The following is a 23,746-nucleotide window of genomic DNA, read 5'->3' on the forward strand; positions in this document are numbered from 1 at the left end:
GCAACCTTTCCCAGGTGGAAACATCTGCAAAGGGCATTTTCCACAGTTACACAATGCTATGGAGGTATGCAAGTAAAGCAAGCAGTGTGCAGTTTATGATGTACAACAGGTGCTAGCATTGCATTAGAGTTACAGTTAGGTTTCTGTGAAGGAGAAGAACCTGGTGGTGATTCATGACTAAAATGTGAACATTTTTTCGTTTTTAATATGAAATTAGGCACCATCCAGCAATGAATATCTAAATAATATCAACAGCCAGAAAATAAATGCAGCTGGATTTAAAAAGCTAGCTGAAGCTAGATTTTTCTGCTGGTGCATCAGGATCTAAATTAGTCCCAGGGCAGCACAGAGGAAGCAGAGAGGACAGGGACCTTTGCAGGGACTCGCATCCATGTAGAGAGAGGTGAGCTTGCTCAGCTGGTGCTCTGCGGTACCGCCGTGCCATCGAAATGCTGGACCTCAACTCCCACACACTGCACTTCCCAGCTGGGGAGATGCTTAGTCTTAATCTCGCTCTGAGTTCTATCAGAAGGCACTGCCGGAGCGGTGAGAAGAAAGCCCGCGTTCGCGCTGCTGGAGATGTGAGGCTGTGTTTCAAAGGCTGCAGCCCCTCTCTGCGAGACCCCTGCGAGCCGCAGCCCGGCGCTGCGGTGGGCTGGGCCGGCCGGAGGAGCGGGCTCCGCTCCGTGCCGGCGGTGGGAGCGCGCCGGAGGCAGCGTGCCCGCACTGCCTCGGCAGTGTCTGCGGAGCGTCCCTAGAGGCTCCGCTTACTTTTATGCTGTGTGGTCCCCATCGCTGCCAAGCATTTTTCTTCCTGCAGCTGGGAAATACCAAGCTCTTCCCTCAGCTCGAGGTTAATCATCTGCTTGCAATTAACCTGTGACCTCCCACGCCCGCGGCTCGGGGCAGCGCTGTAGCTTTAACGCGGGCGCTGGAAGCGGGAGGGGGACAACAGTGCCAGGTCCGGCCCCGGAGCCGTCGCAGATCCCTCGCTGCCGTCTGCCATGGAGAGCCGCAGCCTCCTCGCCGCCCTCCTGGCCACTGCCCTCACCGCCCTCCTGCCGCTTCCCGCCGCCTCCTCGGGCCACCGCAAGCTCCTGGTGTTCCTGCTCGATGGCTTTCGCTTCGACTACATTGATGACAGCGAGCTGGAGGGTCTGCCGGGCTTCCGAGACATTGTGAACATGGGCGTGAAGGTGGATTACATGACCCCAGACTTCCCCAGCCTCTCTTACCCAAATTACTACACACTGATGACGGGTGAGTACTTGTATTTCTATGATGTGATGCTCCTCAAAGCTGCCAGCTCCCTGTGCCGAGGTGGAAGGCAGCTCCCCGTGACTTTTTCTTCCAAAGAAGATATAAAAATAACACAAGTCGTGCTTTTAGCTGAGAGTTTAAAAGCGCTGTGGCATTACAGCCCAGAATTGTTTCTCTGAAATGTGTTCCAAACTTGGAAATGCCACCTGCAGCTAGTTTTTGAAGTTCTCTTTTGCTCATCCAAGGTGTAGCTGGTCCCTACCTGCTGCCACCTCAGCATCACGCCACAAGGGCTCCCTGATGTGAGCACCAATGGGGGCTACTGCATGTACATTGAAACGACTGGGAATGCCTGGGAAATGAATACAGAAACTGCTCAGGGGCTTTACTAAAAATGCATGTGAACTGAGTGTGGCTACACTAAGAACTTACGTTCAGTCAGCAGGTCTGTTTTGGCAAGTTCAGCATTACATTTCTTTTTAAACTGTTTTTCTGTTTTCTTAGCTTTGATCTAAGTCCTCATATCTGTAATAATTCAAAATAGCCAAATAGAAAAGCAGTTAAGATTTTTGCTTTCACACTCCTGCAGTTTTTCAGAATGTCCTGGGGAGGCTTTTAGGAAATTAAGAGGACAGTTACAGTTTTCATGATGCTGATTTGCTTTTAATCTTATGTGGAGAAACATGAATACAGTGACACTAGGAAGGTGCAAAAAGTAGAGCTGGGCCAATTCCTTCAGAGACAGACACCAAGGAAGCAAAAGTTAAGCAAAAAAACCCAACCAAACAGATTTTTTTTTCTGGAGTTTCTATTTGGATTTCTCTCTGGAGTTATTTAATAAACAAAACTTTCCACCAAATGAGGAGGAGTAACAAAATCTATCCTCTTCTAAGATATGTGGCATCTTCTGCTATTTTTGGAACAATGCAGTGCCCAGTGATTCATATACTGCTTGCTGGGAAAGCAAATAGACGCCATTGTAAAACAAAAATCTGACATCAGTTGTGCCCAGCTTGTTTTGAAACTGCTTAACCCCTTCTTCCTTCTCTCTCTCTAGAGAAATGCTTTTCTCTTGCTCATCTCTCATCAGAGAAGAATATAAAACCATGACAGGGTTGGTTTTGATTCTTTTTCGTTATTTCGTGCCAATGTATGAGTGCAGAATAAATGTCGTGGTTACAAATAGAGGTGTTCCACTCCGGGCCCTGTTCTTTAGGTGTACATAGGCAAACTGACCTAACACTTTATAAGTGCAAAAAACCTTTGGATGGAGCTGTTTGAAGAAGAAAAATGAGTGACACTTTGCTCCTAACCACATTTAGTCATCACTCCTATTACATGTGTATACATGAAGTGAAGTCTATAATCCTGAACCTTTAGAGGAGTTTTGAAAACCTCCTACTTTGAATTCTCAAAGAAGGAGTTTTGTTTTAGGTGATGAAACACCACTACTGGACTTTTCATATTTTTAGTAGAGTTCTGCGTCTCAGCCTGAAGCACTAAGACAGTCTGTGAGACCAAACTCAACTCTCCTTGCAATTCTTCCGGACTTAATGATAAGATACCAACACAAATACAGTTTAATTGCAAATAGCAATTCACCTTCCTAACACATGAGTCACAGTAGTAATAAGTAGGTCAGGAAGCAATTGAGAACTAAGTTTAGGTGATGAACGTTGCCCAGAGGAAGAACCAAGGCTGCCTTTGAGCCCGTGGGGTGTTAGTGGACCCCATGACCCTGCATGACAGCAGGGTAAATCCCCCAGCTGTACTGTTCCTACCCTTTTGGGCCATGGTGCCATTTCCACTGAAAGGAGGTTTTAGGGGGTGGTGGTGTTGGGAGTGCAGAGCATGTGGCAGATGTAGTGTTAAGCTGTGTTCAGTCTGCATCCATTAAATTTGCAAGGCTGGGACAGGTTTTGGAAAAAATTCAGCGTGGCAGGGTGACACAAACATCATGCCATAGTGACCTGCTAAGGGAATGGCAAGCTGCTGTCCCCCTTGTGCTGCCCTATGGGCATGGGGAAGCTTTCATCACATCTCACCAGCCATGCATCTCCTCTGCTGCAGGCAGACACAACTGTAACTGGTTTTATTTCTGTTTGTGACTGGGATGTCTGCAGTTAAATGCTGCCCCAACTTTTCCTGGGAAATCATTAACAAATTATTCTTTGTGTCTTGTCCTACACTGCTGTTTCAGGAGCTGCCAAGTCATATTTTAACTTCCAAGACATTGTATTTGTCTTTGTAGTGTATTGGCATCTTACAGCTAAACCAGTTTAAAAAATTGCACGTTCCCACCCCTTGTTCATTATATCCCACTTTGATTTTTTTTTCTTTTTTTTCTTTTTTTTTCTTTTTTTTGTTTGTTTGCTTGTTTGTTTGTTTTGGTTTTGTTTTGATAAATACTCCTGTCCCTTCTTTCATTGCTCATTCACAAGGCCTTATGGCTCCACATCCATTCAGGAGCATTCATGGCTGCCAGGTCTTGGACAACACATACATGAAAGTGTTGTAGTTTGTGTGTATCTGACTTGCCTCTACTCATTCTTGTGAGCAAGGCCTTTCCCTTCTGCTGGCTGCCTTTCACCCCACATCTGTGCAACCTTCATGACTCCAGAGTGGCTGAGTTGTTACTAAATGAGAGAAGTTCTCCTTCATTTCTGTGGCTTTGGAGGAGGACAGTGGACTCTGCCCCTCAGATGCCATCCCTGTTGGGACAGGTCAGTCTCCTCAGACATGAACTCACGTTCTCCTCCTGCCCAGACCTGCAGGCAGAGGTTATAGAGATCAGCAGCATTGGCCCTAGCACTTCTCAGTGCAGATGTCAAAGAGATATAGCCATAACTGTTGACCAAGGGCCACGTATCGAAAAGCAACTAACTAACTAACATATGCTAACACAGCCCTTTCTGCTGAGGTGAGGTGCTGGGTGAAGTGCTGATACAGCAGGACAGATAGGGTCCAGCCTGGTGAAATTTTGGAAGGGAAGCATGGGAGGGAGGTGACTTGCTTGTGGTCATGCCGTGCTGCAGTGCTATGGCAGAGCTCTTCATGGGTCCCCCTCCTGCTGCTGTTAACCTGTGAGAAGATGTTTGCTGAAGCTTCCCCAAGTCACCCAGAAAGCCTCATCCCAAAGCCCAGAGCCTGCTTGGAGGTCTTTTCCTTTCCTGCACATCTACCACAATTATGAGAAAGAAAACCAGAGCACAGAAAAATGTAAAATCACCAGTTCAGGTTTGGGGATGATGCTCGTCTTCCTGCAAGCCAGGGCATGGCATCAGGACCTGCTGTTTGCTTGAAAAGCATCAAACAAAAGCCAAAGCAGGACTGGTGCAAAGGGATGTCACTGACAAGCAACCAGAGAAGCTGTTTTGCTACAAAAACCTGGTGCTGTGCAAGGTAGCTCAAGGATGTGCTAGCTTAAAATCCAGCTCTTTGAAAGCAGAGTTCTCTGACAACTTCCTTTATGCCATGTTTCTTAGTATTGGCTTCTACTGTGGCAGAAAGACTTGTTTTTAGGTGGTTTTAGCCTGGTGCCCTGGCTCGCCATGGTGCAGTTACAATATTGCAATTGTTGCCCTGAAAAACATGAAATGGAGAGTTAGATAAAAGGAGATGTTGCAGCTGTGACAGAGCTTTTGCAGCACTCTTTGTGGGCTTGGCAAAGGAGGGAAGAAAGAGTCCAAATGAGTCTATGCTAAAAGGCTCCCTTAATCATCCCATGTGCTGTTTGTTTTGGAAAGGAAGGAATTAAGACCACAAGCCAACTCGGGTTGTTATCCTGTGGGGAGTTTTTAGTATTTCCCTTTCCCTGCTGTGGCCTGGATCTGCAGGGAGCTCTCATGTCAAGTTCGGTGGAAAGTCTGAGGTCTCCCCTGAAACAACTGCAAGCAGGAGTTACTGCTTCAGAGCACTTTGTGCCATATCTGTCAAGAAAAGCTGCTCATGCTCTCGTTGGGTCTCCCTTACCTGACAACCTGTGAGTGTTGGAGGGGTGATGGACTCCCTGCAGCCCAGCTATCCTGAAGTCTCCCCCAGCTGAGAGTACTCAGGGGCACCTCACATTTCCATCCAGCATAAACATGAACAGACAATGACACATGTGAGATAGAGATCCAAAAGGGATTTGTTTTCCAAGATCATAACTAGAAATGAAGTCTTTCTGGCAGATCATCCATGTGGATGTGCCAGCTGCCTGGTCTGCTGTGCAGCCCCACATCCAAGAGTCATATTTCACTTGGCCTCCATGGGAAGCAAAGGGAGCCCCTGATTGCAGAGATGGGTGGGGAACTGCTTGGAGAGGAGCCAGCAAGGAGCCTCCATGGGCCTCTTTGGACAGGACCTGATCTTAAATAAGTGGCAGAGGGGCTGTGAGGTCCCCTGAAGCTTGAGGGGTGAAGGAGGAGGAAGACTAGAGGGTGTTTCAGTCTCCTTCATCCAGAGTGAAGGCTGTGGCCTTTGCAAAGGTGTCCCAGATTAGCTGTAACGCAGCGATGATGTGTTTGGCACTTGTCTATAATACAGGGGTGGTGTGTGGTGTTTTCTCAGCCACTGCCGTTTGTCTCTACAAATGCCATCACCTCCTCCTCTCCATAGCAGTAGGGAATGGGGTGACATGGCAGAGCTCCCATGGATAGGTGACATCAAGGTCCACTCTGCCAGACTGAAGATTTCACCCATCTTCCAGGTTTCAACAATCTTCCCTTCACTCCTCATTCTTGACTTTGGCATACGTAACTGCTGAGGGGCTTTGGTGGATGATGCCGAAGTCCAACAGTCTACATCTGTTCTCCCCTGAGCACAGCAAATCCATGTACAATGCACCCCATTTATTCCATGTTTTCTGGGAGAAAATACCCTTTGGGCTCCCAACCCTGGCATCCTCTGGAGTCTGGCTGATGTGCACACATACTAGTATACTTACTGTTTACTGTGAGAGGTTTCCTGATTAAAAGTACAGCAGCTCCAGGCTCCGTCCACTCAGTACCTGAAGGAAGCCCAGCCTGGTGATGGTTCTAATGGATGACTTTTTTTCTTCTCCACAGTTAATGGCATCCTGACTCTGGACTGGTCCAGAAAAGGATGCTGACAACTTCTGTTCAGCAGTTAAGCAAGCTTTTAACTATGTAAGTGATGCCTTCATCTTTTCTGAGGCATAAAAGATGGAAGGATAGGAGTACAACAGGGAAAGTTATTACATACACATTAACTAAAACTATCTCTGCTTCACTGTCCAAGCTCAAAAAAAAAATCCAAAAGGACACAAAGTGCACGTGAGTGACAACAGAAAATGATTTTTTTCTTTTTGGTCCTCTCAAACAGCTAGAGATACCAGCATCAGCAGAGATTGGAAAGCTTCTGTTTGTGATATACAGCTCTGAAATTAAATCTCTTCCTTTTCTTGGATTCATTAGCTTTCTATTTCTAAAACTCTGTGTTGGGAAGCAAAAAAGCATGCGTAAGTCTGTGGTAATACTATTAACTGGCAGGGAAAGGGTTCTATCCCAGCAAGAACAGGCTGGAAAAAATAGTGGGAACCAGGAGGATTTTCATTTTCACATTCTTCCTCTCAGTTTGTTTACTCACCACCTGCAGAAAGGCTGCAATGCCAAGTGTCAAGATTTTTCTCTTTCACACAAAAATTATTGCAAAAATCTGTGTTTGCTTTCTACCTGGTAAAAAAAAAAAAGGAAACATTTCTAAAATGGAGAACAGATTTTTTTTTAACTTAAGTTCACAATGCTACAAATTGAAATACAGAGGTTTTTCCTTCTTAGTAGCTACAATCTCACAGCTCACAACTACTGTACCTACTACCAGTTGTTAGCTAAGTAGATATTCACGTATCAAAGTATTTGTTAGCCCAGAGCTGAAGTCACTGCCAGAGGCTCATACTCTGTCTAATAGTGCAGGCAGCGGCTTTGTCCATTGTTCTGTCCAGTGCTTGGAGCTTCAGTGCCCTTGAGCCACACCAAGCTCTGGGGGTTCAGGGGTCCTAGAGTGGTCCCTGAGCCCACCACAATTCAGGAGAACAGTCAACAGCTTGGAGTCCTGGCTCTCCAGGGTCACAAGATCTGACTTCCCACGCAAGAAAGCATCTGCAAAACCTCAGCTGGATGATTTATTAGCACTTTTTGTGTACCCCAGCCCTGGTCCCATGATGAAAACATTGAATTGAGAGTTTCAAGCTCTTACTGAATGAATCCCCTTTAGGGAAAAAATAATGCTGTGTATAGGAGAGATTTTTTCTGTGCTTTTTGATGTGATCCTACTTGAATTGCAAAGTTTTGCCTGATGCAGGCAAAGGAGTTCATGCTTTGGCTCTGTCTGATAATAGAGGTCATAAAAATTTGGAAAGACTTTGCCAGCAGACCCCTTTGGAACATGGGCTGGCCATGCACATCATGCACGTACTGTTTTTACTTGGGGATCTGCAGATGGCAGGGCCACTCTGCCCATGCCAGTGTCCCCCCAGACTTCTCATGAGCTCTGTCCTTATCCAGGCTACTTAGGGTTTAGCACATGGGTTTTGTTTTTATCCTGTGGTCTTTCTCTTCAAAGCAGAGCAGGTGAGACCCATCAGGGGAACAATAGAGCAGGGCATATATCAAAGCTCAGTTCCTGGGGACAGCAACCACTATATCTGCTACAGAACAGGAATATGGTGCTGCTGACTTTTAATTCCTGCTTTCTTCATCCTCATGGGAAGCAGTGTGAGCGGAGCATTTCCCAAGGCAAGTCATTCAGCTGTTTGCATGGAGGAACTTAACTCTTCCCCAGACTGTATAGCCCTGTGGCAGCCTGTGTTTGCATCTGCCCCCCTGGCTCTTGTCACTTTCCAGAGAGTGGGGACATCACGGTGGGACAGGAGAGGAAAGGTCCCACCATAGTGACAAGGCATATATATAATACTGAATAGTACATTTAGCTAAATGCATGTCCTGATGTTCCCCATCAGATTATGGTACCTTTGCTGCATTGGTGAATACACACACTGTGGGTTCTCTGATAAATCTGATTTGCTCAGTTCAGAGACGGCAAATGCCCCAGGAGGTCACACTCTGGTTTCCAGATCTCACAGGCAGCCAGAGCAGGGTGCACAGCACTCAGTGTTACTGTGCTGCTGCTCTGGGGGGCCAAGTGACTGTGTTTTGCTGGTTTTTTAAATTTTGTCTTTGTTTTGTAGAGATTCATTTGAATGCTGACAAAAGTGCCTAGAGACATGGGAATGTGCTTTAGACAAATGCTGTATGAAGTGTGGTGTCCAAGTAAGCTGTAGCATGCAGACTTGCAAATGCTTTTGCTGGCTCTCCTCCAGAAGGATACAGCAGTTATCATATTCTTGGGAACTATACCCCCTTTGTTTTCCTCTCTTGCTTGAGGAAGAAGTAATTTTTACTACAATGCAGTGAGTTTAAATAGTGACATCTGTATACTGAAATTGCTTTCTGTCCTGTTTCTATTTTTGAAACTTTTAAAATAACATTTTATTACAGAGGAAAGCTGCAGTAATGGAAGAAGTAATAAATTTGGAATGTTATGGTGACTCTCTAACACCTAACACTTCTAAATGTTGCTATTTTGATAATGATTCAAAAGAAGCACACCAAAGGTAATTTTCTTAAACTGGAGAAAACAAGTGAAAACAGGATATAAAGAAGAGTTAGACAGGTGACCCAAAAGAAACTTGAGAAATGGCCTTGATTCTGTGTACGAGTATCCTGGAGGGGAAATGGCAGGGGCAAAAATGCCAGTTATTCCAGGGCTTTTCAATCTAGTGAGCAAGACTCAGAATAGCCATGGTTGAAGATTAACAAAGGTCAAAAATAAAATTACAGATCAGGCATACTTTTGAACAGTGTTTACTGATGACAAATATTGGGAGGAGCAACTCAAGGAAGAGTTTAATTGGTTGATTATTGATGTCTTCCAAGAAGGTCTAGGGTCTTCCTGAGACACAGGCCTCAGGTAAGCAGCCATTAAATGGCATTAAATGGTCATGTCTTTTGATCTGTTGCTCACCTGGTCTTCTTTTCTGACCCCGTGAACCAGGCATGCCTGCAAGGAAAACTGATGCCTTATAGTCCTCTAGGCCTCTTTTTCAATAGTAAATGAAGGATTTGGAATCCATAGAAAACTGAACTTATCTAATGTGGAGAACAGAACACTTCCTCTGTATTAGTTCAAACACTTATTTAAACTTCTCAACAATACTACAAAGAACAATCTTCAATCTCTTCCTTAAAAATGTGGGCAAACAGACAGCAGACCTTAAGTCCTATATGGTCAGTAGCAGCTAAAGCTCATTGATTCTGTATGAAGACTACCCTATACATCATACAGATCCCTAATATGTAGGTTTCACACTGGCAGAGCTTCAGCACTGACCTATAAGTTTCCCAGGCTGGCACAAATTGGCTGCTGCAGTTTATCAGGTTGATAGATGCTTGTGAATACATGGACTTTAAGAAGCTGAAGTGCTGTAAATTGTAGGGCTGTGTTTTTGATGCACTATAGAGACTTCCTTCTGTGTCTTTTGAGACATACAGAAAAGAGAGCACTTGGCAGCCTGAAGAGAACACATTACTGCCCATCCAATCCACCAGTTCTCCTATATTAAACCTGTTTGGGTTAGTATGATAAGCAGTGACTGCCACAAACTGGGACCACATTTTCCCTCTGGGAAGGAGGAAATGCTCTGCATAATTGAAATACTTTATAGTAGGGAAGGAGAGTCCAAAATCCATTTCAAGATCACATGCACCCAAAGTATACAGAGTCCTCTGCTTGAAATGGCATCCTTTCAGAGCAAGAATACCAAGGTTATTTCAGTTCTGATCACCGTGCTCAGGCTCAAAATAATCAAAGCCTGTTATCTGGATCTCTGCAATAAAATGACTCACCAGCTAATGAGGACAGTGTCTATCACATGCTTCAGTCATTGCTTTTTAAGATATGTAAATAAGGAACTTCCAGTACAATTTATTCTTCAACATTTCTTTTCCCGTTTCTGTTAATTCTTCTTCAGAATAATTAGTAAAATGTAGCATTTTCTGACAATTACAAGAAGTAGACGACATCTCTCAGTTCTTATATACTAGTTTCTTGTAATATGAAGTTGCCCAAGGGTCCCTCAGATACAGTAAGAGGCCCAAACATGTCTGATGAAATTATTGCTGTGCCCACAACTTAGAACAAAGCATGATCATTACAAGAAAAAAAAAAAAAAAGGAAAAGTGAACAATAATGGAAAATAAAAGTAACATATAAATGTGTTTGCCTAGTTTTTGCCTATTTCCAGAAAAGCCATGTGCCCTATGTATAAAGGAAGAATAAGTGCAAGTTTCTCAATCTTTGTTCTGTGTTTCTAGATTGTGCTCTTATCACCTTCTGCTCACACTTGCTTCCCACAGCCCTCTGGCTGTGAGTGCTGATGGGTACCTTAAAATGGCCTCAGACTCGGCAGGTGCTGGGCGTGTAGAAGGACCCAGGTGCCAGCCAAACATGTGGCACCTGTAGGCTGCTGCTGACAGTTTGTGTGTGGGGCTGTGTTCAATATGTTGAGCAGGACACAGGTTTGCAAGGTTTGCTTCTTCTGGCCTCGCCTTAAATTTGGCTGCCTGAAGCTGAGAAAAGGCTGTGATCTTTCTCTACCAATAAGTGAGAGCTTATCACCTCCAGGTACTTGAGATGCCTGTCTTAGGGTGGCATGAATTGTTTTCTAGACATGATTCTTCTTATCCATCAACTGTGAAGGGAACACAGGGGGCTGACAAACTTCAACAACTGACTTTTGGGTGTCTGAACTGGGGGATTTAGTAAGCAAACTGGAGCATGTCAGTGAAGGGTAAGAGTCAGCGAGATTTTATGAATGGTTGCAAGGTAAGAGATCCTGGAATTCAAAGCAAGGCTTTTCAGCTGATTTGCTGGCTGATCCAGTAGTAGCAGTGGTGGTGCTGCCAGCATCCTTCTACTGAAGAACACCCATCTGATTGTGCTGCCTTTTTCTCCTCTCTCAAAGGTCGCCACTGCGAGGTCCATCAGATGACTGGAAACTACATGTGGGACCAGAAGGCAAATGTATCCTTTGATATTGGTGTGAATAAAGAAAGCCTGCTGCCTCTCTGGTGGAATGGATCAGAGCCTTTGTGGGTCACAATGATGAAAGCAAAAAAGAATGTTTCCATGTACTACTGGCCAGGTTAGTATGTGAAAAAATGCTACAGTGCACCTTGATGTCTGAGCACTCCATATGCTGTAGGAAAGGCTCTCTAATACAGTTCTGAAATACAGATAAGAATTTTATGTGCTTTACTAAACAGACATAGAAATGAATTAGCTTTTCTTTGGTTGTGATAATTTGCATATGCTTAGAAAGTAGAAGACTGAAGAGTCACTAGAGGCAGCTTTCCACTAAATGCTAGCTTCAGGAGGGTGCTGGCTTGAAGAGCGTTCCCTCCTCCACCAACTGCTTGTTCCTCTTGCCCACTTGTAACTTCTGCTATGCTGAGTGGTTGCTCCATGAATGGTTCATGGTCCAAAGTTAAACAGTAACCATCCTCACCCAATGCTTCTTTGGTTTTAATTTGGAAATTACTAGCTGAGAGCTGAAGATGATCTGCTCTGTAGGGACAAGAAAATCCAGTTGAAAGCAAAGCTTCCTTGTCCTCTGGTCGTCCGTCACTGTTAGTTCATCGGTGGTCCCATTTGCTCTGAGTCTGAGCCATTCATTTGGAGGGACTTGGCCTTTCTGTTCCTTGTTTGTTAGATATTGGACCACTGGAATGACTAGGGATGTGTAATAATGAGTCCTTTTTAACAAACTGGAGTATTGTATCCCCTTAGGCTATACTTTTAGGGGTTCACATGGAAATAGATGTTCCAGCAGAGCAACCAGACCAAATCCCTTGCAAAGCACTTAGATTCTCAACTTTTTGATCTTCTAACTGCTACCTACCCTAAACAGTCTGCAGATAAGCCTCAGTGTGCAAGCACAGGCTGCAGGAGCAGAGAGCTGTTAGAAGAGCTGTACTGAATACAGCCAGTGCCAGCAGGGCAGTGGCAGCTGACTCATGACATGGGCTCCTGGCCAGTTTGTCTCTGCATCCTAGTGCACATGTGCCTGGCCACAGTCCCTCTATGCAATGTGGCTAACGGTGTCCTGGCAAAAAGCCCACCATTCTAAGGAATGGGAAGAAAGAGTGAACCAAGATGAAAAACATTGAAAAGCCATCCAGAGCGTTTCTACAGTACTGAAGAGCAAAAAGATCTGAGGATGACAATATTGCCTTATGGACTCAGAGGCAGTCAAAGAGTTTACATCAGCCCTGAAAATGTGCTGCTTCCTACTGAAGATGTCTCAAGTGATCTAAAAGCAAGGCAAATAGTAGGATATAGAAATTATGCAAGAATGTAGGAATTCTTCTAAAAATTTACAAAAATATCTCTTTCTGTAGACTATTCATTTTTAACTACTATTGTAATTGCCCTCAATAGGTATAATTATGTACTGAATAGATGTAACAGCCTACAGAGAGCTGCTGAAATCCAAAAAAACCCTCAGTATCACTTTCCATTAAGTGCCTTTGGACTTTACCTAGCTCCTTCATGTTGCCATTTGAGCAGTGTTTCCCAGGGACAGAACATGAGGTGTATGTATATACATATATGTCCCTGTACGTATATGTATACCCTTCACTCTGCCTGCTATTTCTAGCTGAAAATTGCAAGGAACAAAAGAGATCCCCTTTTCCCAGTGCCTACACTCCCAAGTGTATGCATTGAACTCTCTTATGACACAGTGAGGTAATTTTTGCATGGGTCCGGCATTTTAGCTGTGGATTGTGACATGTTCCTCTGTCGGCCCTTAATTATTTATCTATGATGGCTGAACTTTGGCAAAGTCATCAGTGCTTCAGTTCAGCACAAGCTGAAGCACATGTTTGTTTTAAGGGTACTCGTGGTCTCAAAGGAAACTTTGGCCATACAAGTTTAGACACAGGAAGGAGAGTGAAATGTAGAACTACTGAACTAAAATGCAAGGCTGTTGGGCTGAAGTAGGATTCCAGGTGTAACTGGGGTGAACAGAAGTCACTCCAAATGCAAGAACATTTGTTACACTTTCCCTATATGATTTTTTAACCATTATCTTGTTCCATAGTAAGGACAAAATCCTTTCTGAAAATTCTAGATCTACCATTTTAAAGCTTAAATTCTTAACAAGCCATTGGAATGGGGAGCAATACCAACAAAATGAAAATAAAACCCCAAGCTTTAATAACCAAGGTGAGTAGAGGTCCCACAGACATCTGCACTGCATATGATCTGCTATTAGTGATTAGCTGTCCTGTCTAAAGATACACTGCTGCTTAGTAATGAATCTTGCAATTATGATAAAGATCCAAACAGGAAAAGTTTGGGAAATTCTTAATAGGAACTGCAGTATATAGCCAAATTCATCACACTTTGTTCTGGAAGATGCTATTTTCTCTTTAGCCAGCAGTACAGACAAACAAGATCAATGAACCGTAGCAGGAATGCATTGGAAATGCCCCAGTGCTGATTCTCAGGATTAACTTTTACCAGTGCCATTTCCTCCTCAGAGCCAGTTCCAAGTTTTGCAAAGTCTGAACCCAAAATCTGCTGCTTCATTTTCTTCCCTACATTCCTCTCTCATGTGTAGTCACTGCCTAAACAAATAAAATCCAGACCCCAACACACAGGAACACAGAACAGAAGAGCACTCGGATGCAAGCAACAATCACACAGCTTTATCTGTGAGCCTAACATAAACCCACCAAAGACAACTCATGGGCAGAATGCATCTGGGACCTCTTGACTCTAGAAGCAGAGGAGCCAAATTGTCACCATGCCAGGGGTCCCAAACACCACTTTAGCCAAAACATAAGGCCTTGGCTTGTAGGGACAGTTTTCTCCTTTCTTCATGCTGTGCATGGGGTGAAAGGCACAGCCTCACACCCAGGCTGCCTGTCTGAAGCACTGCAGCTCCAGCAGGTGGAGAGTGCCCAGAGGAGTGCAAGAGCATCCTGGCAGGACCACTGAGGTCAAAGCTTTGGAGTGGTCCTCACCCTGAGCCAAGTAAGAGGCATCATCCCAGATGCTCAAGCTCCTTCATTTTCCAGCAGCCTATGCAACTACTTCAGCTGAAGTGCAGTGACAACTTCTCTAAACACTGAAATGAGAGACAGAGGGGGAAAGAAAAAAGACTCTAAACTCAACTTTTGCCATTTAAACATAATATTTACCAGACCATACAGCTAGTCTGGAAAGTTTTCAAAATCTTCTGTTATGACATGAAGTGTCCAACTGTTAAATAAATGTTTAGAAATGTAATTTAAAGCTGGCAGAGATTCAGGTCTCCATGTCAGATAGATAAAGAGGGGCCTATATATCACTCTGAAAGAAGTCCTTATTCCTGCTCCAGTAGTTCAGGTTTTTAAATAAAGGTTTAGCAACATACAAAACTATGCAAAGGTATCTAGGATTACATCTTAGTAAATACAGCTTAACTGTTTGTAGTTTAACCAAGAAAAACTTAGTATTCCCTTTGGCTGGCTCCAAATCTGTTTAAATTTCCTTTCCCATAATGTCTAAAAGAGAAAATTTACCATCTGTCCTGGTCTCTACCAAAACGAAATTAAAACATTAAAGGGTCTTCATGGCCAGTATTTCGGACTTGTAACAAGCCTTAACATTAAAAACCCTGATTTAAGTTTAAAAAAAAAAAAAAAAAAAAAAAAAGAGTAAGCTCTTGGTGTCTAAGCATCTTGAATTTTCAATGGTACTGTCAATGAACTGCACACTTGAAGACCACTATTTCATGGCCAAAATTATTTCTAATTGTTGCTACCCTGTAGTCTTTTACGTCATGCTCATCACTTGACAATCTAGAAATAGCAAAGATATCTCAGCAACTAAAATATCCCATATCCCCAAGAGGTTAATGCTCCCAGTTAAGATTATCTCATGAGTAATTCTGAGGAATGTTATTTGAGAAAATTACAATCTGATGTCAGTATCTGAAGAAAAAAGAGGCAAAATGATCATATTAGTCACTGGCTATGAGCAGTCAGCCACCTGAAGTAAAACACAAGGCATTTATAACAACTTTCCAAATGCATTCTTAACTTCTTGCCTGATTTTGGAGACAATCTTGAACCAGACTCAAGTATGAAAAGAGAAATTGGCTCCAAAGTTGCAATTCAGTCCTGAAATACTAACAAAGCCCAGAGAGGACTACTGTATCACCTATAGCAACTGAGGTAGCTGAAAGCCCTCATTTTGCTGCTGGTGGCACCCAGGACATCCTACAAAAGACTGGAGCTCTCTGTCCTCAGGGAAGGGGACTTCCTGGATATGACTTCAGGCCATTCATAAAATATATTTTTCTGATGATTTGGTTAAGTATCAGCTTGGACCCATCTCTGTTGCACAGTCTAATTTCTTGAAGATGCTGTGCAGATGTATAAAAGTTTTATTGTGGGATGATCTAGACAGTCAGTTCTTGTCAAGTAATCTGCTGGCAGTTTATCCAGGCTGCAGACAACTGTCATGGTGGATCACGGTGGAGAGATGAACACTAAAGTGTCTTCATGCAGAAAGTGGAAGACTAAATCATATGTTTGGAGAAACAAGAGAAAAATTAAAAGTAAGCATCATCCCTGTTTTAATAGGAATAAAAATTAGATCTAGGTTCAAGAGTGGCAAATGTGTTTTTACAGGAAAGTCAATCAGTTGACTACGTTTGATGTTTATTATTGCAAATAATTAATTAATCATAATAGATGAGGTCCCTTGAAACAAGCAAAGCGTGTGGAGACCTGGGAGCTGCTACCACAGGCGAAGAGACTGAAGCTGCCATGTGTGCTATGGCCCTTTAACTTCTGGAAAGGATAATTTTCATCTGACTTATCTGGCTTTCTGCAAATCAGTGAGGATTTAAAAAAATTCCTAAGCTTAAATATTTAAGTTTTTCTATTTTTTTCATGGTACTCCTGAGCCATCACATCAGAAGATTCCTAGCCAGCTTGGCCTGCAAGCGGTGTGCTTTTCCCTGTGTCCCAGTACTGCGCCTCAGTGATGTGAGCTTATGGGACCTGAGATGTAAGACTGACAGATTCTCTTTATTGAGTGTCCCAGTAAGCAAACCACTGTAAATGACCTCTGATAGTAGCTCTGCTTGCTCTAGGGCCCTCTCTGTACTTACACTTCCTCCTCACACCACAAGCAACAAGTCAGCCTGTGACAGTCCTTAATGCCTATCACTTCCCTCCCAAAGGAGCAGCAGAGGGATACAGATATAGACAGATTCAGGCTTTGGCTTAGAGTTGCCTTTTTGACCAGGCTGTGTTGCTGTGCACAGAGGCCATTTTGCAAAAGGTGGGGTTTTTTTCTTTTGTTTTGATTCCTCCTTGTGCCCCAGGAACACATCAGAAAATGCCTAACTGTGATGGGAGGACTCTGGGGTTCTGCGATGATAATTTGCATTAATCCAGTATTTCTGGAAGCATACTTATTTTAAATATTAATATTATTCAGCAGCATAGTAACTGGAGAGCAAAAGGGCAAAGAAACCTTACAAAAACATGTTTTTCTATGTTCAGGGCCATGTTCTCCTGTAGGATTTGTTGCTGTAAATTTTTAGGCCACAAAACAGACTTTATTTTGCAAGAAAGGCTGCAAGTTACCAAGAGAGTTAATTGGTTTACACTGTTTTAATAAGACCTCCTGGGAAACAGATACAATAGTAGAGAGCCAGTATCACATAATAAATTATTGTTTATAGAGGAAATTGCAATGTAAGATACAGCGTGTCTAACTGGAAAGTATTTGCTGAACTTTCAGAGAACAATATCTAAATCTATTGTGTTGGAAGCCTGGAAATGAGTCTACATGACCACAGAAGTTAAAACAAGCTGGTGACTTAGGTGGAAATGATCTGCCATGAGGCAATCAAGCGTTTTATTGTGGGATGGTCACACAGAGACGTTCCTTTTAGAGAAGGAAATCGAAGGATCCAATGTACAGTTTGCTACAAGCATTTGTCAAACCAACCTCTCTCCCCTTTTCCCTTGCCAGCCACATGGTTTCCTGCAGGGAAGGCATAAGGTAAGTAATGTCACAGGGAATTTACAGACCTGAACTTGGACAGCAAGGTGTGGGGTCTGTGATCAAGGGAAAATAGCAGAGCTTACCACAGTTTTTTGCTTGTAGGTTGCGAGGTCGAAATCCTGGGAGTCAGACCGAGTTACTGCCGCGAGTACTTCAGTGTCCCAACAGACAAGAACTTCGCAGACGCCATCAGCGATGCCCTCGAGTCTCTCTGGTACGTCACTGAATTTTTGTGGTGTGGAGTTTCCTCTCTCTAGGACAAGTATTTGGATTTGCTATGAGGGAGATTTTCAGGATGGGCTTCCAGGTAGGAAGATGGGGGCCCAGACTGCTTTATAGTATCATCACAGAAACAACACCGTTACAGAAATGGGCCCTTACATTAAGAATGAAGGGAAAGATGTGCTCCTCGGTGTCTGTGTGGGCTGCAACAAGGAGGAAACATCCTGGCTTACTACTTTTAGTTTGCTCTTTCAGACAACTTCAGGATGAGCCTGTGCATGTCTTTTCATTGACCAGCAAGAAAAGGCTTTGAAATGCTTGTATTTAGAGAGGGAATTTGGAAATTCTGAAATTCAGCTCCAGTCACCTGCTTATAAGACTGATGCTTTGGCTTTTTCTTCATTTTAGAACATCTCAAGCAAAATATTTTTGGAGAGGGTATTCATTTCGTGCAAATATGAGTATAGAATAGAGTAGAATAGAAGAGTTCAGTTGGAAGGGACCTACAATAACCATGTAGTCCAACTGATGGGAATCTATCTCTCAGGCAGCTCCTAGAAAAAAATGTATTCTCCTGACCCAGCTTTAAAGTTCCACCATCTCTCATCCAAATATTTACAAGAGACAGTTCCACACAGGCTGTAAAATTGGGGAAAATTGCAGCACCACATACAGAACCAATGCCTTACCTTGGGTATAACTAAACTCCCTCTTTAAAAACCTTGTTGGTTCCATAATCAATCCAATCCTAGGAAACCCTTCTACTTTAATACTTGCAACTGCCCTAGCAATTTGAATCCAAAAAGTTTTGTATTCAGATGCTGAGTGTTGATTGTTCTTGAAATAAAGGCTCCAAAATGATGAGAGTGTTTTTGGGGATGTTGCTCCCAGTTGCACACTGAGTCCTGCAGTTCACAAGTAAGTGTTGTTTGCAGCATGGGCTTAGACAGGAGGTGTCTGAGACCATGTGAGAGGTTTTATCCTGAAATTATTTAGCTTAGATTTAAAGATTTTACCTGCATGTGACATGAGGAATCCATATGTGCCATAGGAAGCTTTCTAGAGCTTTTGTTATGGTTTAAATTCAGTGAGTAAAAAAGGGAATGGAAGACGTAATACAGACATCAGCTCTGACTTCTGTTGGAAACCCAGAATTCCTGTGGAAAACTTTTTGGTCTGGTATCATCTCGGGATGGGTCAAGATATACTTATAGCTTCTTGCCTGGTTTCTGTGAAGCACAGTGTATAAGGCAGCTCTGCTGTTTTTCAGCTCTGTAATTGTGAACATGGTTAAAAATGAAGCACAAACTGTTTCAAGTATCAGCCCTTCAAGCTGTTATTTTGGGTAGCTGGAGAGTTTCAATAACTAATTCAGTCCAAGCCACAAGGCTGCCTGTCCTGTCTGCAGAGGAAAAGGAAAGCAACACCACAGTGTTGGTGGAACAACTTGTAAGAGGTGAAAGCTGATGATTTCAAGAAAAGTGCAAATCCCTGCCACGATGATGTCTGCCATAAATAACAGCTACAGTCTTACGAAGTGCCCAAATCCTACAGATCATCCCAACACTGCAGAAGTCCTGTCTCTGGTGTCTGTTTACACACCATCCCCGGTGAAGTTCTTCCCAACTTCCTTTTCTTTAAACTAAGTGCCCTGTCGCCAACAGGGCAGGAAAGAGGAAAAAGGAATTAACTTAGATAAAATTAATAATCAGGTTTGGGTGCAAATACTGCAGGGACTTAAAGTAAGAAGGGAAGGTTGAGAACGAACAGATTAAGAATCCGGTAGGATTTCCTTATTCTTTCTCTCATCCATCCTCTTTGTTTATTTCTTCAAGGTTTAGAAGAAACAGTTCCATGCTGCTGAGCCAGCCCATAAGAAGAAATGCTTTTATTGTAGGCATATTCATTTAGCAGGATTTAACGTCTCTTAGTAGAAGAGTCTTGAGCTTGTCATCTGTATCTTTTGCAAGTGCTTTTGACTTTTGAAGCTGTTCAAAGGCTGGCAAATGCAGTGTTTCCTTTCCACACCCTAAGTAATTGGAAAAGCCCATTAGGCTGAGACTGTCCTTAGCTATTTGTGACAAAACAGCCTGTGGCAAGGGCACTGCCTGGAGCAGTAGCCCTAATGGCAGGTATTAGTAGTTAAAGAACTGCACTTAGGCTCCCACCATTAGCAAACCTTGCAGGGACTCCAGGGTAGAGAAGTACCTAACTCATCAGGGAGCCACTGAGCTTCTCTTGCAATCAAAAGAAATCATCCTTCAGCAATATTCTCCAGTCTCCTCATACAGGGGCTTCAAGACCACTATTTGGACCAAGAATATTCAAAACAAAGTCAAGCATCTGGTTCTGGCAAGTGAAACTAAAACATCCCTTGCATCTTTTCAACAGCTGCAACTTAAGGGCTGCTGTAATCTACCTGCCTCCCTGGAGAGGTGTCATGAAGTCTGTATCATACTTGCAAAGTGTGCTGGTAGAATATAAAATACTTTTAGGTATTGCCATCAGTGCTGTCCAACTTTCTTCAGCAGTCTTTTCTAAGTCATTTATTTGGAAAGCTACTGGTGATGGAAGAACACAGGACTAACAGAAAGACAGACTACTTCGCCCATGCAAGCCATGATAAGGGTTTTCTTAGAATAACCCTTATGTTTTCTTTTTCCATGGAAAAACAGTCAAAAATGGAAACAAAGTCAAACTCTAGATATACTGTACCAAATTCTGCATATTCCTAAACATGCTGCATTACTGGAGCTTGTCCCATTGAAGTAATTAAATATTCTTCCTTACAGCACTGAGCCCTGACTGAGAAATCTCAGCACGGCCTAAATGAGATCTCTTGTTTTAAGCACTAAATCTCTTTCTTAGCTTCTGTCTTGATCAAAATGATCATTTACTTACAGGTGAGAAGACAAAAATTAATTTAAGTAGCTCATAATGCAGGCACTGCAGCAGAAGATAACTATTTCAGTAGGTTCAATGACTGTATATGCAATAGAGAAATTACAGGGTTAAATTTTAGAAAATAATTTATGTCTAATACAGATGGAAATTAATGCTTAAAATGAAACTAGGGAGAGGGGAGGGCTGCTTCATTTAAATTATTTTAAAATCTTGAAGAATGAGGAACCACACTGTTCTGGAGGGCCCGCAGTGGAGAAATTCCTACTACAGCAGACACTTGCAGCTTCTCACAGGACTGCTCCTCTGAGGCCTTCTGTAAACTGAGAAATGCAAATGACAGACCCTAATTCGTTCACTCATTCCTTCACCTCTGATTTTGCCTCTTCTGTCCCTCTCATTATACCAGACTACCCAGGTGTCTTTAATCAGAGACGCTGGACTAACAAGTCTTTTTGTCGGGATCTTGATATGGATGAGCGCATGTAATATGGATGGTGTGCTCTGCCATATATTAAGTACAACACAAAAAGACTGGGTTTGAACCTCATGAGTATAGGCTTGTGATTTTATCCACACAACTTCTCTCAGGGAGATTTACAGTGAACAGTAAAGTGGTCATGAAAATCAAAGTAAGCACTGATGTGTGCGCTATTCACCACTAATTAGGCTGAGAGCAATCAGTGCAGAAAAGTGTGATCAGCTAAACTTTTGCAGTTTTGAGATTGTTTTCCTTGCTCATGTTCCTGAATAAAACCCCTTTCTAAAATCTCATCCCAGTTCATACTGCTCAGTATTTTGTAAGGCAGAGCACATCCTGAGTTGAACTCCGTGGTTTGTAAGACCTCACACAGGAGAAAGCCAGAAGTGCCAAACTTTAATTAAAGCATATTTGACTGGTAATTCCCATAATCCTTTTAATAGGGGCATTCAGCACAGAAATCAGAATTTCTTTGTTATTAAAGGGGAAGCTGCCCTCCTAATTCAAAGAGGTTAGTATAGGACTGCCAGGCCGGCCTGTGTTTGCACATGGCAGTTTCCACCTGCTGCCTCTGATGGGAGTCTCAAGCAAACTCAGGAGACTCTGGGTGTGAATAATGAGCCCAGCAGTGCAATAAGTAGTAGGACAGCACAGGCTGAAAGCAGAAAATGCTTTTGTGGCTCTATGTGCTGGTGAAAACAACAATGCCAGCAGCCAGAAAGTCTCCATGTGTATCAGCCTTTCACTCCTTGCTCTCGGTCCCACACCCAGCAACAACAGCGCCGAGATGGCGGCGGTGTACTATGAGCGCATTGATGTGGAAGGCCACCACTACGGCCCTTCGTCCCAGCAGCGGAAAAACGCTTTGAAGGAAGTGGACAAAGCCTTGAGCAACATGATCTCACTCATCAAGGTGAGCGGCATCCATAAACCCAGCTCCTGGGTGCCTTTGGAAAAGGCTTTTAAAACTGGTCTTTGTGGCACTGCTGAGAGCCTATTTAATACCTGTAACTGAATGCAGTGGCTGTAAGTTTTTATTTCCTGAGAAACAGGCTACTGAGATCATGTGGAAGTCGCGGTACCGTTACCCTGATTATTCTTTCCATTGATGGCATTATAACTCTCCTGGTGGACTTATACCAGTAGCCCCAGGAAACCACAAACCAATATCCTTGTTGCTCTGTTTATGACCTGTGTTGCTAGCTGAACTTTATTGTAGGCGAAGGAATCAAAACTGTGTGTTTCCTAAGGTTTGTGGAATCAGACGATTAACTTTTATAGCGGTTTTTATGACAGTATTCAGAACTCTGTACTTCAACCTTGGTTTTAAAAAAGCACTATCAAAATGATTTTGCAGCAAGAAAATCTTTTGGATAAATGGCAATTCTGTGAATATTTCTGACAATGATAAATGCATGTTGGAGTTTTTATGTGTTTCAGTGAAGAGAGGAAAATGTATCTTCAGTTTCACTAAATATTAAAAGCTTTAGTGCTAAGTGCTCATGTTTGAGAGGGAAAGAGAAACACTCCTTCCTAAAGTGATATCATAGCAAAATTGCTGCCTGGACTTGTTTTGGAAAAACTCTGGTGCTGACCTCTCAGACTCTACCAGAGCAGCAAGTAAAAGTGGATGTCCACCATTATGGATGATGGTAAAAGCACATTGCAGGACATCCATGGGTTGATCCTTCTGGTTAACTTCCACAGAATCAGTGGAGGTCAAATGGTGATTTATATTTTCCAGCAGGCACAGACAGTGCAAAGCCCTTACATGGCCCTAAAAGTTGTCATGCACTTTCTTCACAGAGAAAAGGCCTTCAGAATGATATCAATGTCCTCCTCTTCTCTGATCATGGGATGACAGACATCTCTTGGGCAGATAAAATCATTGAGCTGAAAAACTATATCAATATGAGTGATACCATACAAATGAAGGACCGGGGTCCTGTTGTGAGCCTCTGGCCAGCTCCAGAGAAGCATGCAGAGGTGAGTACAGCCTTGTTGCACCTCTCAGTTTCATGTCTCCTCAGTTTTTGTGGCAATTGTGTCTTCCATTTTCTCTTAACATCCAAATACCGCTCTCAGAGATGTGTGCAAAAATCAGCTCTTATCAGGAGTCAGACTTGAATCCTGTGACACCCCTGTGATGCTGGTGTCTGAAGGAAAGTCACACCAGGCAAATTAAAAAGCATGAACTTTCACTGTTATATGGCAAGGACACGTGCTTTAAAACCCCTCCTCTATTAACTTCTGATAAATAACTTAAAGATTTTAGCTCAAAATGCACTTTTAGGATTTTATATCTATTAGTCAATATATGGGCACTCTAGATAGGATTTTCAAATGATCTGGTTCAGGCATTCATATTCCAGTAAACTCCCACTGGGGAAGCAACACCATTAGAACAGAACTGCAAAAAGTATTTTTTTACAATATTTTCCTTGGAGGAATTTTTGATGAAGTATGTTGGATTGAGTCAACCATAAAAGCTCAATACTAGAACTTCAGGGTTTTGAGGGATACATTAAAACAATAGAGAAAATATTTGAAAATATTTGAAAAAAATTGAAAAGAATGGAAATGCAGTTTCTCTGATTAATAGACTAGGAATTATAATTTAACCAGAAACCAGTGCATGAGAAGCCATTACTGCTGTCCTCAGAATATAGATGAGTGGATGTACAAAATGGGCAAGCCGTTCCCCAGGCAAATAGTTCTGGTTTCTACATTATATTTTATCTACTTACA

General features: G+C 42.9%; 1 protein-coding gene across 1 annotated transcript in view; it reads left to right on the forward strand.

Annotated features, from left to right (window-relative positions):
* Positions 1 to 782: 782 nt before the first annotated feature.
* ENPP6 (ectonucleotide pyrophosphatase/phosphodiesterase 6) overlaps positions 783 to 23,746 on the forward strand; it is a 32,322-nt gene continuing 9,358 nt past the window's right edge. Inside the window, exons 1-5 of the mRNA XM_066185911.1 lie at positions 783 to 1,260; positions 11,285 to 11,464; positions 17,497 to 17,608; positions 21,770 to 21,911; positions 22,805 to 22,984. Of these exons, the coding sequence (XP_066042008.1) occupies positions 1,005 to 1,260; positions 11,285 to 11,464; positions 17,497 to 17,608; positions 21,770 to 21,911; positions 22,805 to 22,984 (870 nt within the window). The 5' untranslated portion in view covers positions 783 to 1,004. The remainder of the gene's footprint in view (positions 1,261 to 11,284; positions 11,465 to 17,496; positions 17,609 to 21,769; positions 21,912 to 22,804; positions 22,985 to 23,746) is intronic.

Source organism: Chamaea fasciata, unplaced genomic scaffold (assembly GCF_029207755.1).
Source record: "Chamaea fasciata isolate MVZ Bird 193981 ecotype frontalis unplaced genomic scaffold, bChaFas1.0.hap1 SCAF_6, whole genome shotgun sequence".
NCBI lineage: Eukaryota > Metazoa > Chordata > Aves > Passeriformes > Sylviidae > Chamaea > Chamaea fasciata.